This window comes from Rutilus rutilus, assembly GCF_951802725.1.
Source record: "Rutilus rutilus genome assembly, chromosome: 21".
Classification (NCBI taxonomy): domain Eukaryota; kingdom Metazoa; phylum Chordata; class Actinopteri; order Cypriniformes; family Leuciscidae; genus Rutilus; species Rutilus rutilus.
In genome coordinates, this window is record NC_140226.1 from 25,264,193 (window position 1) to 25,282,988 (window position 18,796).

Below are 18,796 nucleotides of genomic sequence, written 5' to 3' on the forward strand. Positions count from 1 at the left end.
GGTTTTTTTTATTATCCGATTACAGACAATTTAGGTAAAACAGTTGTCAAATCAACCTATTTCCCACAGTCATTATTTCCTATTTAGATCCCATCATTATGGTGCCTAAACGTCTTTAATCACTAATTCATGTAACTTTCGTAGGCTTATACAGCCGTAATTAGTCAGTAATTTATGCTTAATTCCCTTACATACATACTAGTTGATCCAACAAACACATGCCACCCATTGTTCCCTTCAGCTTAAGCAGCCCTGAAAACCATCTCTCCCAGGACACTGACCTTGTTTTGGAAAATGTTAATTTAATGTGTACAGAATTTCACAGCCTTGTCTGAAGGGGGAATTGTAATTGGGCCGTCTTTAATTTAAGGTTTTGATAAACTTTCAAAATGAAGGTACAAAATAAATGAATTAGGAGAAGTTTTGAGGTTTTCACTGAAATCAGAATTGACTTGAATAAACTAAGAAAAAAAAACTGTTATTTAAAAAATAAATCCGCTTTCTCTGAATATTACATTGAAAGTATTTTTGAGACATTAAATTATATGATTTCCTACTGGAGCATAAGCGCTAACAGCGAGCGATGAATGGCAGTACGTACTCATGAGTATTAAGCTGCTGGCAGATTTAGATGGATGCAACAGAAGCATGTGTGTGAGGATGAGGTGGTCACCCTGGACCCGGCACAGGGGCAGCTGGGAGTGAGAGGACCCTGCTCTCCTCATTTAAATAATGTGGCCTGAATCTGTCACATTATTTCTCCTCCGTATGCTCCCTGTATGACGCATCAACAACAAATTAAGTTGTAAATAAAAGACAATTGGTGCCATTGTTTTGTTTGTGTTGTTGTGCTCCATTTTGTTTGTTGTCTCCCTCCTCCTCTCCATCCCCTCCCGCTTTCGCTTGTTCATTTCTGCCGAACCTCTAATTTTCTCAGCTCTTATCACCCTCTGCCTCCCACTTCCACAGATCAGTTGGGAATGGGAACTCTAGGAAATTATCGTCCGACAAGTTAACAGAGACAGAGAATAGTTGTTTGTGCTCGCTAACCAGCAGTGACACGACAGAATAAAAGAATAAAAAAATAAAAAGTACTCTCATGATCGGTGTTTTAAATGAAAGCGTAAGTGAGTAAAAGGGAAAGTGGGACTTGTGCTATGCCGTGTTGTTCTCTTCTAGGAGATTAAGGCCAGTTATTTTAATTGGGGGGTGGAGGGGTGGGGGAGCTGGCCGTCTGTTTGGGACCCATCTGGACTAATGGGACAGTGCTACTTCACACGACATAGTTAACGGTCAACGGCGAGCTCACCTTCACGTCTGAGAAGAACATCTTCAGCATGTTGGAGCTGGGGTAGCGTGTGTAGAAGAACATCAGCTTGGCCTTCTTCAGATGGTTCGGAGAAAGCCCCTCTTGGATTTGAAATTTGAAGGTTAGGGAAAATATTTGAAAGTGCAATTATTTTATTCATCAAACAAAGACAATAAATCCCATTTATGATGAGCATAATATTAAATATATTAAAACAATAGATAAATATAATGTCAAATTCCCCCTATATTTACCACAAGACTAATAATTACACTGTAGCAAACCATCCTTAATTATTTCAGTTTTCTGACGACTGCATATTAACACCTACAGAGTTCCAGTCAATGTAGCATCGCAAGTCAATAAACGTCTGCTTATCCCAATAAAAACGCTATTTATCTGGAGGTGGCACTGCCCTCTAGATTGGTAAACAGAGGGCAGCTGAGGGGGGTCCCAGGAGAGACCGTGGCTAACCAGAGCCATCTACCCATTACAATTAGCCCCAACCCCCAACCCTCCACCCTGAGCCTCCTGGCACGGCCCCCGCTCTGCCAGTTAGGCCGGCTTTAGCCACATCTGCGCTCCAGACTGGCCCAGCCATTTCCTCTGCAAATTAACGGCTTTATAATTTATCAAAAATGAAGATGCATGTGGGGCTAAATCAATGGGCCCCCACAAGGTCAATTAAGAGGCTCACCACTCTACCCCCCTTCACTATAAAGCATGGCACCGTCATGGCAGCTCGCACTGAATACAGTACCTCACTGTGTCTGTTATGTAAAACACTAAGCGCTGGAACAGTCGCGACAATAAATGTTGCAACTTACAAAAGCAACAGTAAATGCATCTATGTAAGAACCTAAAAAAAAAGGACTGTCTGCTATTTGCAATGTTGAGCCTCTCTAATAATAGTGTGTATGTAGATTGGCGTGTTCCTTCTGCCAAGAGAGGAGGAGAACCCTAGGTGACCTCCATTAGGCTGATAGGGAAGACCAAAAGAGCATTACTCTCTTTCCTACCATCTGTCATAATGCATACAGCAAATAACAGCAGTGAATGACAGCGAGGGAGGGAGAGAGAGAGTTAAGCTGTCTTTTTCACAACAAGTCAGATTTTTCAAGGACCTAAAGGCTCATTTAAAAACTAAGAGAAGGGCAAAGCCCAGGCAGCGAGGCCGCTTCTCAAAAGTGCATCTTCATGAAATGGAGCGAATAATAGGCCGTGTTGGAGTTTGGAATTAGAGGGCTGGTAAACACCTTCATAGATTTTTTTCAAGAGTTTAATCACATTGAGATGCTCTTTAATCTAATGGGCATCGCAGATAAAAAGCGGTGAGGAAGTGTTCGCAGTTGAGAACTGAATCGTCTGCCACTGTTCAATCTCTTTGCAGTATTTACAGAGCGACCATCATATCAGTTCTTACTGCTCTGTCTCTGCTCTGTTAACAACATTCATAAATCCCAGGTATATCAATACTCAGTGCCATTAACATTCAAGACATCCACTTTTAAATAAAACAAACAGTCGCAGATCTTGGGAACAATGTGTCGAGGATGACTCGACGGGGCTTGACTCATCGAACGCACATTTCCTACAAGTAGACCTGGCTTCCAAGAAAAATACAGCCGTTTCTAGGATACGTAAATATGCGAAATGACAAAATAGATCGAGTAAACACTGGCCCACTCAGTGTAAGACAAGCCGGGCCATAGTCAACATGAATGAAGGACATAATGCAAACATGAATATGAAGTATTTCAGGGGAGGAGAAAAATGGGGCAGCTGTGGTTTATAGCCAAATGAGATACTACATAAACAACGCCACCATAGATGCACTGCATCATCAGGCTTTTTTAGGTCTGGTTTTGTATTAAGCATGTTGCATGTAAAGGAGATAATAACTAGTGAAATGTGATCCAACAGCCAGGTGTAAGGAGAGAAAGGAAGGAAAAAGAACATAGGGATGCTAAATCCATAAATTAATGCTAGACATCTGTTCAGCAATATGAAAGATTAGAGCAACAAATGTACTACAGCTGAGACTTTAGCTCTTGCTTAGAAAAAAAGAATAGGAAGCGTTTTCAGATTGTCAGCTGAAAAAAAAATATTACTTTGATGAAGTGCTTTGCAACAATCTTTTGACATATAAATGTATAAATCAGAAAGGACTCAAATTTTGTCATTCCACCAGCAGAGTGATTTTGAAATCGAGAAGGTCTTTTATTAAACCACTTTGGCAACCGAGTTTGAAAAGTGATCTGAGCGATGTCTTCATAGTGCACGTTTTCTTTGCTTCGCTTTAATTGATGAAACCTGATTCTGTGAGCAATAGCTGCCTCAGCACTTGAGCATGGAGCTAACGCAACCATGAACCTCTGTCCTCGTCTACTATATTAGACATGCAAACTGGCTTCACCTGCCACCCACCCCCACCCCATTCTTACAACAGCCCTGTGCCAGAGCTGTTCGGTCTCTCTATATGCAAATGATGGGGGAAACTGAACAAGGCTATTTTTCTTGAGATGCAAAGAGAGCACGTGACAAGGAAGATCATGCTGCCCATGGCTGAAGATAATTGGCTGCTTGTTTCTTCTCAAATTTGAATAGAAATTCATATTTGATTAAACACCCTATTTTGCAAATATTGAGATGTTGTTGTTCAGGTCCCAACTGTGCAGGTGTGCAAGTATACTTACAGAAATAATAGACTCCCTCTGAGGTGAAGAGTGCATCCCTGCATGGGATGCCGTTTCTCTTTGCATCGTTAGGGTGAATTATTTTGCCAATTAATTAAAAAATATATATAATTGAATTAATAAATTCAATAATTTCATTTGAAATTTCAAAAGTTACTGTTTGATAAAAAAAAACAAAAAAAAAAACTTTATATCAAATTGTATGAAACATTTGGTTTTGTTAATTTAAAGCTTATCTAAGACCTAGTAGGTTAAAAAGAGGGAAAGGGGTGAAAGAAAAGCAGCTACCTGCTAACACCTGTTCACACCAGTGAGACAGGATAAAAAAGAAAAGACCTACTGCCAGGCAACAGCTATCAGTGTGCCTTTACCTAAAGCAAGCTGGTGGTGTTCATAAGAAATAGGCTTTGTTGTTTCATGAGATCACATATTATATGAAATAAAAGCAACTATGAGGGAGAATTAATATTTAAAATGACAAAGCTCAACAGTAGGGACGTTATTACTCTTGTTGCTTTCCCTTGACACTAAATGAGCACAAACCCTCCTAAATGAAGTGCTCCTCCACTGACAGAGATCTTTTACCATCCTTCTAACACAACTTTCTAGGGCCTCTAAGCAAAGGATCCCACTTGTCCTTTTACTTCCTGGCTTTGAAATATGATTTGCTTTGAGCATTTATGTACAAAGTCTTGCATGCGCTGTGATGAAAGAGGGGGTTTTATTGTGAGTCTCCCTGTGATAGTGTGAGAACAGAGAAGATGGGAGGTATCTTAGCCACGGCGGGGCCTTTCAGCACTTCTCCATATAGCGCACACTTAAAAGCCTCCATCCACTGAGGTCTTTTTAATCTTCAGACTACTAGAGGAACACTGGTCTTGAATGTGCCGATTAATGGAGATTCATTGAAATTAAGTTTATGTCTTTTAAGATCTGTCTGTCATTCATATGTTATTTAAGCCGCACTCTCACCAGAACTGTCAAATATTTTTGATCTAAACAAATAAAAATACAACAATTAAAACATGCTTTTCTCTTTTTTGAAAGGATATTGTACTTCCTGAATATGGGGAGATGTCAGACATGTCCTGAAGGTCTCCGCACTCTGACTTGATGAGGGACAAGGACAAGCCTTCATTCCCTGGGTGTGTTGGTGACATGGAACGATGGTGGCTGAGGTGGTTGGACGACATCTTGGTCCGTAGGCTGGTGGTCTCTCTGGACAAATCCAGAGACTCGGGAGAAGACCTATCCTTTCCTGGGTAATGCCCTGTTGGGCCACCTAAGGGGCTCTGGAAAGGGTAGCCCATTAGAGGAAGGGGGAAAGGATGGCGGAAAGAGGGAGGACTAAAGCCCATTGCGGAAGATAAGGGTGAGGGGTGCAGGGAATGGTGGTGGTGACCCCCAGGTGTGGGAAGAGACCCAGTCTGATCTGAAGAGTTCTTTCTCACTACCAAAGGCAGGGCCTCCGTTTGGTCATTCGAGTTGTGCACCTGCATACTAGCAAAAGTGTCCAGGGGATTAGGAATGATGACATCACCGAAACATTGCAAGCGCTGGTTGGCAGTATGGAAGTTTGGGTTTTCTCCATTGACTGCGAAACGATCAGGGGGCATCTGCAGGGGTGGGAAAACCTGAGGAACTGGGCGTGGAGGCTTGGCAAAGACCTTCACCACGGTGTCCACAACCTGGGACATTGCTGTATTGAGCTCTTGTTTTAGTGTCTCTGCTAGCTGTTTGCCCTCTGCATGCATGGAGGTTGGTCCCTGGCTCTTTCCTCGTGACCCATCACGCTTGGGTTTGTCCCCCTCCGCCATCATGTTCTGCTCCCGAATAAGTGCGCGTGCTCGATCCAAGAAGTGCCCTGGATCCAGGTCAGACATCTCGTTGTCGGAGCGATCTGGGACTGAGTCGTGGGCACGATTGTCCATTCCATCAGAACGCATGCTGTCTTCAGAGATGTTTCCATCTTCATCATTTTCAGAGTCAGTGCTGTCATAAATCTGGTAGAACTTCTCTTGCAGTTGCCGGAGCTGCTTCTGCATGTCCTCTAGCTGTAGTTTCAGTTGCCGGCGCTCCTCGTGTTTCTGCTCTTTGCGGGCAGAGACGAGTTGCTGGAAACTCTGCTGCTGCTGCTGTGGCAGTTTCTGCTTGCGCTTGTTTTCCCGGTAGTTCTCACGAGGACTCGAGGGCTGGGCTGCCCCCTCACGCTCGTTATCACCTGCACGGAGCGTGACGCTTGGAGAATGGCTCATCCCACGGATGATGTTTTCCACCCGGGCTCGTTTGGCCCTAAGATGCTCATCTGTAAGCCTCTCCATTTCAAATTGGGTCATCGAGGGCCTGTTGAATGGTGAAAGGCACTCCTGAGGGCTGCCCCGCGAGGAGTTGCTGCAAGCATCCTCCTGCTGGATCTCTGAACCGGTGCTCGAGAGGCCACTTCCCTGGAAATTAGGCTCACTGCCTCCATTTTTGGTCAAATTGTTTTTCAGAAGCTGGGAGATGATAGTTGCCCCCGGAAAGGGCATCATAGCGTCTTCGTAAGAGTTCGCCCTCTTCAACAGCTTGCGAAGCACGTTGGACTTCTCGCCGTCTGCGTGCTGCACCACTGAACACTCAACATCTTGCTCGGAACCGTGGGGATTCATGGCACTAAAAAAGGTTGCTTTTGTGCGGGTAAAAACCACAGATGTTTGCCCAACAGTCCTCTTCACTCCTATGTCAACTCTTCGTCTCTTGGTTTGTCTGCTTAAGAGGGATGTGCTGTCATGGTCAGGCATCACTGGAACAGTTATTGTGCCATTTTTGAAAGCCTGTCAGCTGGGCACAGCTCGAGAACCCTGGGAACCTAGCCAAAAAGAAAGGACTGATGAATAATTTTCTTTATATGTCTCTAAGTTTCTTGAACTCAATCCTAAATGCAATTTGAAATAGTCTAATGTCTTAAAGAACAACACACAATGCAATAAAAGTTGGTACAATATATTCAATAAAAATGGACAAAAGAGATTAACAGCAAATAATATATAATTAGGATCAGTTACAAAGTTGTCAATTGAAAATTGTTTTAATAATATCTCAAAAAATAAATACATTTATAGTTAAATTTGTGTAAATCTGCAAAGAACAAGTAAAAATCATACTGCTGTGTTTAGCCAGACATGCCCTGCCACTATTGTGTGCACATACATAGCCAACTTACAGGCTTTGTTCACTTTGGTAAGTTTTGAAGTACCCTTGTTTTTTGTCAGTAAAACAGTTACAGCTGATATTTGCAAAGACACTTAGCCCTTAATATTATCTTTTGGAGATTAGCAGGCACTTATATCCCCCATCTAATTGAAAGAAAAAAAATCCTAATACAACAAGTATAATACACCACATTAAATTTAATTCTGGGTTTCCAAAACAATTGGTTTGTTGTTGATCAAATTAATTTAAAGCAAACCCTTTTTGTGGATAATGCAGTGTAATAAAGGCTTGCACGTTTTACAAGTTTGTTGACGGTGATTTAAGATCGCCCAACATTATTCATGTCGCTCAAATCAGATGATAAAAAGTTGGAGTTCTCCGTACATAATAAAAAAGCAAATATGTTGCATTGCTCATTAACGCACTGTAAATAGACTATTTAATCTCGCACTGAGCATGACTAAAGTGCACAGTTTGCTTAACAGATAATTAATAAAGCGACTACTTCCTCTAAAAATGTTATCAAGAAAATAATAACTCTAATAATATAATTGGATATTGTCTTCATATTGAACAGCACGGCCATTTGACAACTAGTCGTTTGCAAAGATTTAGAATAAATATCTAATATTGTGTGACATATACCAACATGTATAACTTTAATTCATTGTTCTTCAAGACGCACCGATTAACATTATCAGAAGTTTACATTTAAGATACGAAATAGAGCGGATATACACTGCATTTGCTGTCACTAAATATAGACATCTGACAAGTCAAGACAACAAGGCAACAAAATCTGTTCGGTTTAGATGTCTTTCACCTCATACGGCCATCGCGTCCTATGCGCAGCTCTCCAAATATTTAAAGCTGTTCAAGTTAAAACCAACAAAGCTGTGATAGAAAGAAAATATAACTAATTCAATTACATATTTATGTGAACACACGATTCGGAAAACGCAGTTGATGTGTTAACCAAGACATTTGTGTAAGTTTTTGGAAATCGCAGTTTTGAACCATTAAAGACCCAAAGACCCAAAGACTCGTTCTCTCAGCAAACCCAGAGACCCCTAAAAAGGCCAGACTTGATAAGTAACACTGTAAAATAACTTTTTAGCAGAAACATATAGGCTATATTTTTTCTCCACAGAGCCCTGATTGAAAATCCTGCCTTAGAGGAACAGAGTAATGTACTGCTCCTCATATTAAATAGTTCATTTTGACACTAAACACTTAAAACAGACTTTACGGCTCTATATACGTCGGCAGTTCACTCCTAAACATTTGATTTTGATTGTACCCGTAAACTGAAGCAAAGCTTTGATGTATCTGGCTTTCACGTCAGAAAACGATGATGATGATGAAGTAACGCGTCAAGCCGGAGTGGCAGTAAAAGTCAGAGGCTCAGTAAAGCTTACGCTTGTAAAAATAAAGGTTAGTCAAAGGTTCTTTGTAACACCTTAGTTTCAGAAAAAAGCCACCTTCTTATCAAGAACCTTTTTTTTTAAGTTGTCAGTTTGGCTATTTGGAGATAAAAAAAAAAAAAAAAAAAAAAAAAGTTATTGATATTAGGCTACATTAGGCTATAGGTTCTTCAGTTCACTATTGTTGTCTCTCGGCTCTTTAAAGCAGTATAACGAGGCTTTCTAAACAACTAGAGAATAATCGTTTTTTTGTGAAACTTAAAAGATTCTCACATGAAACCGCTGGCTGCAAACCCCTTTTTCTATCTGAAACCTTTCATTTACGAGATAACGTAAATTCGGCGAGCGCATCTATGTAAATCACAAGGAAATTTGTTACTGGCATAAAAACAACAGACGACTGACAAAAAGCAAATGGAAATAATAAAGATACACAAAATGTTAAAACTACATAAACCTCAGAAAAGATAGACTGTCCTATTACGGAGAAGAAACGGCAAGTTCAGGCTGAAGGCAAATGTTTCGCGTCGCCTCTCCAAAGTCTACAAGCGATATTACAAGAGCGTATTTATACTTACTTTACGGAAAACATAAGGATGCAACCCCTCCAAAATGATGCAAATTTATGATAAAGTAAAAAAAAAAAAAAAAATAGCAACCGAAGAGCGTGAGGGATAAAGCGATACAGCGCATCACATGAAAAGTCACCAGTAGTAGAACAAAACTCAGCGCGAGCGCAAATGACAAGGTTACTTACTCTGAAGATGAGAGCGAATTGAGCTTCTTCGCGATAGTGTAACAGAGAATACAGAGGGTTGTTCGCCCCGTGATGAATATTGTAATTTTTCGGGACAAGCGAGAGCGAAGAGAGTGAGATAGAGAAAGAGCTCTTGTGCGCCGCTCCTCTCTCTGCATGAAAACTGTATGTCTCAGCGCACGCGGCCAGGAGGAGGCTGAGAGCGCGCGCTCGAACCAACAAGATTCACTTTAAGACGCGGCTGAAGGAAGCAGGAAGACGGCGCGTCATAATCATAGTGATGTAACGCTCGCACCTACCAATAAGAGCAGTCCGCTGGATTTAGAGGAATACAAAACAAGTGAAGTTGAAGACTCCGCTCAAGCAAAAACGAATGATACGGGAACCTTTGTGGGATATCTGTAAGGATATGCACTTTTTAAACAATATGTTCTCTGTGTGGATTTTGTTAAAAGTATTTCTTTACAAAATGAACAAAAGTTGTTTGTGCTGACTGAAATGTATACTTTCCTTCAGTGTAGATGCACGCTCAGCATGATGCATTTGAAATAGAAATCGCACCAATGCGCACTAAGTGCACTTGCAATGCAACTTACTTTTTATCCAGAAAAGTAAATACAGTTAATTTGTCAAATTATTAATTGTTTTTTATATTATATCATCATGTAATTCATAAATGCGAATACTATATTTCATCACCATGTTTAAAAATAGGACAAAACTCACAACATTCGTGAAATGTAGTATGCAGGCCCCGAGAAGTGACCGCTGCCTCGACCTCGTGCGTGCCTGGGTTCGTGAAAATAGTTTCGCTTGCCAAGGCTGTCTTTGAGCTATGGGCTTCTTCTACTTAAGACCTTGCTCTTACTTTAGATCCCTCCTCCTAACCTCCACAGTCAACAGATGAAGGAATATGCTGAAGCTTTGACGTGTTCTTACCAACTGTTATTTGAATACGGTTAAATAGACTCTTTCTTGCATAGATGTATCCGTAAGATTATCCCCCAGAAAACGCACGGGAGGTTCTGATTGTAAAATGTGGCACATATCCATCATGCGTGCTTTTATGATCAGTCAGTAAAGTTTAAAACACAACCAAATGGATATTCTATTATATCTGTTAGAATAGAATAGAATAGAAAAGAATAGAATAGAATAGAATAGAATAGAATAGAATAGAATAGTGTTGTCTATTCTGTGACGGTTCTTTAGGTTTGATTTATGCACAGATAAAGTGCACAGACTGCTCATAAATTTGAACCACCACGCTAAAATAAAGTTCCGCGTTATGGAAGAAAAAAAAAAACAGGATTATTTGGACACATTATTTAGAGAGCCATTAGCCAATCAAATGTTGATTTCTCACCATCCTATCAGGTGCTTCAGCATGTAAGCAGATTTCTCAAAGCCTTAACCTACTTTTCTGTAGTCGCTGTTCCTGCTCATTGTTGAAATTAAAAAGTGTATTCAGAACTTAGCATATTACTCATTTTCCGCGGTAAATGTAAAAGTTTTTCCCCTTTTAATTTTTTTGGTGGTTTAAAGCCACTGCCTCTTGTGTTCTTATAGCAGCTCATTTGAACGAAATGTGATGTGACCCTGCACAGTTTCGTGAGTAATGATTAAAATATCTTTATTGATACAAAAAAAAATTAAATTGTACAAGTATATTAGCCTACATGTAAAATAGCTAAATCAAGCAGTCAATGTGATTTGGTATTCTTAAAAAAAAAAAAAAAAAGAGGCAAATTTCAGTGGTCTCATTCATTCCAAAGCATGTTTGGGCTGTCAGAGCAAATGACAGCAGCGCAGCTGTTTGACCTATTAATGAGATTATTTACTGTAACTCTGTTGATCAAAATTCTTTAATACATTTTGGTTAGAAAAGCCAATCTGCAAATGCATTCAAAACAAAACTTTTTCATCCTCTGTTGTTATTATTATTATTACATTTATTATAATAATTAACATGATTATTATTTTCGATTATTATCTACATATGCTTTTATATCAACGTGGTTACAATCTTACATATTTTTAATAACATGCATCCCTCGAGATTTTTACCTGATGGCGAGTGTTTCCCCCCCCGACAGTGTTCCTCCTTCAACACTTACAATCATTGACTAGATGAAGTGTTTTTTAAATGTATTATTCATAACTAACTAACTAAAAAAAAAAAAAAACTTTTCTTCAAGTTTAGAATATGATTCACGTTCACAGCAACAAGCCCTTTCTTTTCCTTAAACGAGGACAAAAGGAAAGGCGTGTTGTTCAGTCCAGTTTCCATGTCGCAAGCAAATGTTATTGTGAGTGAATAAACGACTGGGAAGGCAGGATTTTTGCTGCAATGAATTTCTTTTCCAAAACAGGTGTTCCAACTTATTTTGTTAGCATCTTTCCCCAAAGGCACGCTCGGAGTGCGAGCTTAGTGGAAAAATACATGACAACATTAAAGCAATAGTGTTTGGAGAAGGAAAACGCCTCTTAGGTGTAGAGGAAACCTGTTTATTAACACCGCCACCTCTGATCTCTCTGTCACCTTTCTGCTGGACACTCAGTCTCTAAATGTCTTAGACTCGCCTGTATTTCGTGAGGGATAAAGGCTATCACATAAATATCATATCGAATATCATAATATATATTTAGATGACGTGCGGAAACGGATTGATTTCATTTTACGCGACAATTCAGTTGTCAATGCCATAGCCAAGTCGGACAATTGTTGCTTTTAACTGTTAGAATACTTTAACAAATATACTACAAAAAATAAACGAAACTTTATCTCAATTACACCGGTTTCTCGACGCCGTCTATTTGAAAAGTCAATGTGCTCACCTGCTCTCCCCACAGTCCTTTTTTCCACTAGAAAGTGCCATAAAGATGACGAGATAAAAGAGATTTAAAGATATTCGACACATATAATACATTTTAATTTAGATTATTAGGGCATATTATTATATTCGTGAGGGAACACGAGTTGAATTCCGATAGTAGCCTGCAACTTTATTTGGTTTCTGCGTCTGTGAGTTTCAGCATTCATTCTCCAGAACAGCTGCATTAGGCAGCTATTGCTAGTTATACTTCACTGTATGTACAGACTACATCTGTCCACTGTGCGAATTATTTAATGACTTTCAGGAGAGTGACATCTTTAGTTTAAAGCCATTTCAGTCATCTCAGTCGGTTGAAGTTCGTCTGGCACATCCCGAATTGTCTTTTGGCGCCCCTAGCGCAGATAACCATCTTAAAGATCGAACTACTAACGATTATTGTAATATATTGGCTATGTAAAAAATAAAATTAAATACAAAATAAATAAAAACACGATGAACGGTAACAATACGTGTGTTTGTTGATGTAGCCTACTCCGAAACTGACACCGATCGAACATCTGTTGCTATGGTGACAACCTCAGCTAATGGCGATTTCTGTTCGCGAGCGTTCACATTTAGCGCACTCTTAACTTGTAATAACATTTTCGTGGTTAATGATACGTCGCTTAAAAACTCTGCTGAAACTCATAAAAACACTGATATGTAAAAACAATCCCTTTTGTTGTCACTTCCTGAATACGCCCCACCCCTTCAATTCGCCCCCTGCGTCTGTCTAGTTCGAATTATCTCAGTAATGTAAAACCGAGTGAGATTTGAGACTTTATTTGTTTATGTTATCATTACATAGGGGCTATTATTATGAATGTGGGCTAATTATAAACAGTAGGCCAAGTATAGGTCACTGCTTTTTAGAAATTCAGAAATGAGTCAGCTCCACATGACTTTCCTTTATTATAATTTTTTTTTTTTTTAGAGGAGGTGTATTTCAATTATATTACACACCTAATTGCAGTGGAAACAATTTGTTTATGAGCAGCTCAAACTAACCTTCTATTTATTTATTTTATTTTATTTTATTTTTTCGTGGCAACATGGCACTTCTGTGGGTAGTTTTGTCTAAAGGCCATCCGGAAACACAGCTGACACAGAGGTGGATTTCTATTTTATTTAATGTGTTTTGCCCAGGATAAATTTTGGCTGTTGTTTCCTAGATGTATCGGTTATTCATAGTAAGCTGCTGCGGTTTGCATAACTGACTGAGAGAGGGTTTGTATAACTTTAATCCATCCCGCAGTTAGAACATACATTTATTCAAAGGACCAAAGTTGATGGCCCAAATAAATTAGCAATTCAGATGCAATATCAACAAACAAGGCAAAAAAAAAAGAAAAAAAAAGAAATCAACTGGGCTTCATATGTCACTTCTGTGGATTACAGATGTCCTGGGGGCTAGTGGTAAAAAGAGGATCAGTGGGATAGACTGCCAACAGATAAACAGGATCTAATGCTGTGTGGACACTGACGTTGCCCTTTCATGCTGATCTATGACCCGCTACCTGAACCCTAACGTGAGACCCCACAGGAGAAACTGCTCTCTAATGAATGTTAATGCACAAACAAAAGTCCTTGAGTAAAGTGTATGTACTCTGCAGCACATTTTGTATTACAGTATGTTAACAACTATTACATATGTGCTGATATGGCAGAAATATTTGTTTCTTTGTCTCTAGTTGAAAAGCATAATTGTAGTATTAGTCTTGTTCCATAATATTCTGTCGCGTCTCTGAGCAGAACAGATAATATCCTCCACCTTACTAATCACGCTAAAATTGAAAGGCCATATGAGGTAAAGAGAATAGAAGGAGAGAGATGTAATAAGACTAGATTAGGGGTGGCAGCACACAAGAATAGATATAAAAAGGGGAATATTACTGCACTGTAGATGCTGTTGTGCACAAATTCAGTCAGCTTCCAGGGGCCATCAAGATTCAGGGAGTAGCTATTATTCTACACATTAGCGCGGGCTAGCTAAAAGCTCTTATGCTTGAAGGGGTCTTGGAGGTCTTCAGGAAAAAGGATGTGGCACTAAGAGTGGGCAGTGTTTAAGAGACCCCTGGTACTCTGCGAAAATGGGAGGCTCTCGATGTGACAATGTGACATGCTGGATTCATTTGTAAGACTGTCGGAGCAGGGAATCGAATGTGGTATTGGGACATGGAAATGATGTTACGTCATGTAACCATTACCGTCACGCTGAAAAATAAGGAGGGAAAACAAAAGAACAGGCTGATGAGAAGATGTGAGGTAACGGAATATAATGGCTGTAGAACATTTAAGGTGTTTTAAGTCTGCCTGGTGCGCAATATAACAAGTTTAGGACTCTTATGGGACTGATGAAGCCCAGTCTGTGCTATCAGATATACCGGCTTAATTCCACACGATTATACCTACTGTTTACCAAAACTGTCCCTGGTAAACACTAACAATCAATGCTGTTTCGTGCCATGGACAAAGTGAAGCCTTAAAGCAAACACGTTCTAGGTTGAAAGGTCACTTTCTACAGCAAAAAGTGACGGTAGGATCGAAAGAAAGAAAGAAAGAGATCTTTATTAAATTGGCCATTTGTATATTAAAAATCGGATACTATTTTGGTAGATGTGGATAGAATAAATGAGAACCATATGCTCCCGTAAACGCTGCACTTTCTGCACGGGTATTAAACAAAGCTATAGATCATAAATCTCAGTTTGTGTCCGCAAATACGTAGCTTAAGAAACAGCAGCTAAACTCTTCAAAGTCATTTTCAAATGACATTACTTTTATAGTATTATTATACTCCATCCGTTTCCCCCAATATCCACCGGAAAAAAAACGAATTCTCTTTTACTGTTTGTCTCAAGGCGCACAAAACAATTTAGGAAGACTTGACGATTAATTTGTGCAACCTTCAAAAACAATCCAATCTTTTAACCAGTCGCTTATTCCATAGTGACCATATGTGTTTATTCATTTCTCTGCTGTGTTTTTTCCCTTAAATTCACTGCCGAGGTCTTAAACTTAACACGTAATTACACAATCGCGAGCCCTGCCTGTGATAAGCTTTTGAATGAATGAGTAGCCACTGAGACTAAATTGCTCTCGCTCTCCTGCTCCCTCCTGTCGCGTCTGGCCGTTAGGTCAGGGTTTGAGGCGAGTTGGCAGTGCGGAGAGGACCAGGCCTGGCCCCGTGCCTCAGTGCCTGCGGGACCCTACCCAGACTGCCACGGCCCCTCTGGCCTTCAGAATGAATAGAGGTCTTCAGACACCAGTGCACTGAACTGAGGCAGCCTTTTCAGCAAACAATCCTATCTGCTTCCTCTCCACTCCAGTCCTCCTGTAACTTCACTGAACTCGTCCAGTTTGTCAGGGGGGGCTTGTTTTTGTTGTTTTATTTCCATGTTTCCACTTTGTGAAGAAAAAAAAAAAGACCTAGAATGCTGGAAATGGCCCCGAAAAAAAATACTGAAGGGAGAGGACTTATTGAAAGGGTTGTTGCATCATGGTGTTAGCCTTGATGAAATGATCAGTTCATGCATGTGCTAGTGCATCTAAATAAAATAAACACGTTATTGCTATTTAACGAGCAAATTTGCTTAAAACATAAAAGAAAATAATTGTTTTTTTGAAATGAGTTTTATGTCTAGGTTCACAATTTCAGTTGCTCACTTGATTGTATTCAAAAACTTCCGTATTGTGCACGTTAAGAAAGAAAAGGAAATATTTGCTGGTTAAACAACACTACTGGCCTTTAGAATTATTTGTGGCCACATTTTTGTAACTGTATTTGAGAGTCTGCTAAAGAAGTACTGTTCACATGAGCATCATCAAGCACCAAGAGGCCGTTCAAATTATGCCACGACATATTATTCTGTGTTATGAACACTTCAATAGCAAAAATGGACGAGAGAGATACAGAGAATGAATAATCATAAAAACAATGGACAATTAGTGTTCATCCTCTTTCTTTTGATCAAATTGCTGAACACATAAATCGCTACTGAGACAGTCCTTAGGATTTTTTTTTCTCCTATAAAAACGGGGATAAGGGATTAATTCGAATGTCGAGAAAGTAGGCCAGTCATGGGCTCTACAGCAGTGCACTTAATGAAAATCAATTAGGATTATCCTAATATAGGATTCCCTCACTGGCATCACAATACACTTTGCCTCTTTCTTCCGATAAGCACGTAAGGAAAAGCCTTAGGCTGTTTGGACGGTAACAAGGATATTACGCTGACATAATATAGTGAAAATAAGTATATAATTACTAATTAGGGTTCTACTCACTCTAGCTGAATGAAATTTGTCTTGAAGGAGGACATGATACTTACTGTACTGCAAACGCAATGGTTAATGTCTGATCATGTTAATGCACTTACTAATATGTCTATTTCTGACCCTGGATCAAATAATGCACTGTTCAAATTGACTCGAGCAGTAATCTCGTTGATTAGGGGTGGAGCTACATCAGGCCACGGCTGTAAGCAACAATATCTGCATTTATTTGCAGAAAAGGAGATTTGTGCCCATTTGATGAAGGTTAAAAAAGGTATGCGATTATTCTTGTTGGAGTTCAACGATGTTAAACGAATAAGAAAATGCTAGGCGTAGACATTCATCACAAAAACACACACCTTATTGTATTCATAGTGTACTGAATGGTGTCATACTGAAATTTGGACAAATCAAAAGTTATTATTTTATGATTCAAATTATAGATCAGTTTCACATGCCTTCAAAATGTCCAATAGTCAAAGGGAAAACAAGGGAATCATTTAGCTGCAAGGTTTCCAGGGTTTGCTCAGAGCGTACTGCATTTATTTGGGTCATTTTCCATGGCTTGGTAAAACGGAGTGGTTTTTTTTTTTTTTTTTTGGCCACCCATCCACCATATTAAGCACCCCACCTGCTGATGATTACCCATAAACACTTCTTTCTGCTGAGATGTACCTGGCAATTAGTCTTTGAAATGCCCCATGCTTGATTTACCTCAGCAGTACAGGTGAATGGCGATGCACTCAAACTGCTCGACCTCTCGTGGTGCTTTGCGGTTTGTTTACAAGCTTTTTTTTGGCGCTGAAATGAAAAAAAAAATGAAAAAAAAAAAAAACAGTGTACGGGATGCTTATAATTATTCCCCCTGAAGATTTGCTTTCATAATTACAATGCGATACTGGCATTTGGAAAAATGCGTAGAGGTCTGCTCAGAGCCGCCACGCAAAATAAATACGTGTTATTATAGTTTGTAATATGGCCTGCGTCATAGATGTATAAGAAAAAAATGACAGTGCAGATCTTCAAAGCAGCGTTAGTTCAAAAACATCAGTGAAACAGGATAAAACCATGTGGTCTTTTGCTGAACATTGGTGTGCACAGAAAGCAGGACATCTGGCTGGTGTACAGTGGCAACAGGTATTGTTGTTTCTGAATGGAATCTGTGTTAGTAGGACTGACTGATTCCACTTTCACCTCTTCATGCAAAGAAAAAAAAAATTACACTGTAAAATCAATAACCTGTTAAATTTACGGTAAAAAAAACTGGCAGTTGTGGTTGCCAAAAATTCACTGTAATTTTTTTTTAAAATATTTATATTTAATAATAATATTTTACAATGTATATTTTACATTGATATAGACTTTAACTACCAAAAAGTACCAATAACCACCACAATAATACAGGTGGCACATAGAAAGCCAAATGATGAATACGAGTTCATAAAAGATGGTCAATACTCAAATAGACGTTGCATACAAGCATTTCTTATTGTTTCTGTAAAGCAGTGGTTCTCAAACTGGTCCAGGAGTTGAATATATATATATATATCCTTATATATTTGTATATGTATATATATAATTCAATTGTTATCAATAATACCATTTAATTATTTAACTGATTAATGGTTTTATTAATTGTTTAATTGATTGTTTATTAATTGATTAATACCCTAACAGTTTTAAATGCTGACAGTTAATGTTTGGTCCAACCTCTTAGCTAGTGAACAGCTGGCTCATTTAAGTTTATTATTTTAATTAAATAAGAACATAATCAAAAATGTGGCTTTTCTTTCAGTACAATAAGGGTATTTTTACAGTAAAGTAATTGGTATTTTACCTCAAAGCTGGTGTGTTTGGTGGTTCACATTCATTGCTGTACTGAAGTGGTCTGCCTTCCTTGAGGACCTCTGCTGTACACAACGTTTTGCTTCTTTTATTTGATTGGATTATTGCACAGTGACAATATTCTATAATAACAGTATCATATTATTAAGACAGGCTCAGTTGGTAAATCTGAGTCTTCCAGTGAGAGGTGATAATGGATGATGGAGAGCGAGAGGGGGAGAAATTAAGCATGTGTTGTTCCTTATGTTAAGGTGATGTGTTGTTCTGCTCATTACCAATGTTTGACCATATGACACGCATCATCTGAGAGTCATGCATTATCCATGAGCTCAGCCTCTCCAAGGAGCCAATCGACTTTCTCAACCTGCTCCTTCTGGAGAAAAACAAACAACAGGTGCATGTATCCGTGTCCTCCTCTCTTT

At 39.3% G+C, this 18,796-nt stretch overlaps 1 protein-coding gene across 1 annotated transcript in view; it reads right to left on the reverse strand.

Annotated features, from left to right (window-relative positions):
* Positions 1 to 17,787, reverse strand: part of prox1a (prospero homeobox 1a) — a 41,372-nt gene extending 23,585 nt beyond the window's left edge. The window contains exons 1-3 of the mRNA XM_084393991.1: positions 10,105 to 17,787; positions 5,056 to 6,853; positions 1,310 to 1,415 (exon numbers count right to left, since the gene is read on the reverse strand). Of these exons, the coding sequence (XP_084250117.1) occupies positions 1,310 to 1,415; positions 5,056 to 6,785 (1,836 nt within the window). The 5' untranslated portion in view covers positions 6,786 to 6,853; positions 10,105 to 17,787. The remainder of the gene's footprint in view (positions 1 to 1,309; positions 1,416 to 5,055; positions 6,854 to 10,104) is intronic.
* Between the last annotated feature and the right edge of the window lie 1,009 nt (positions 17,788 to 18,796).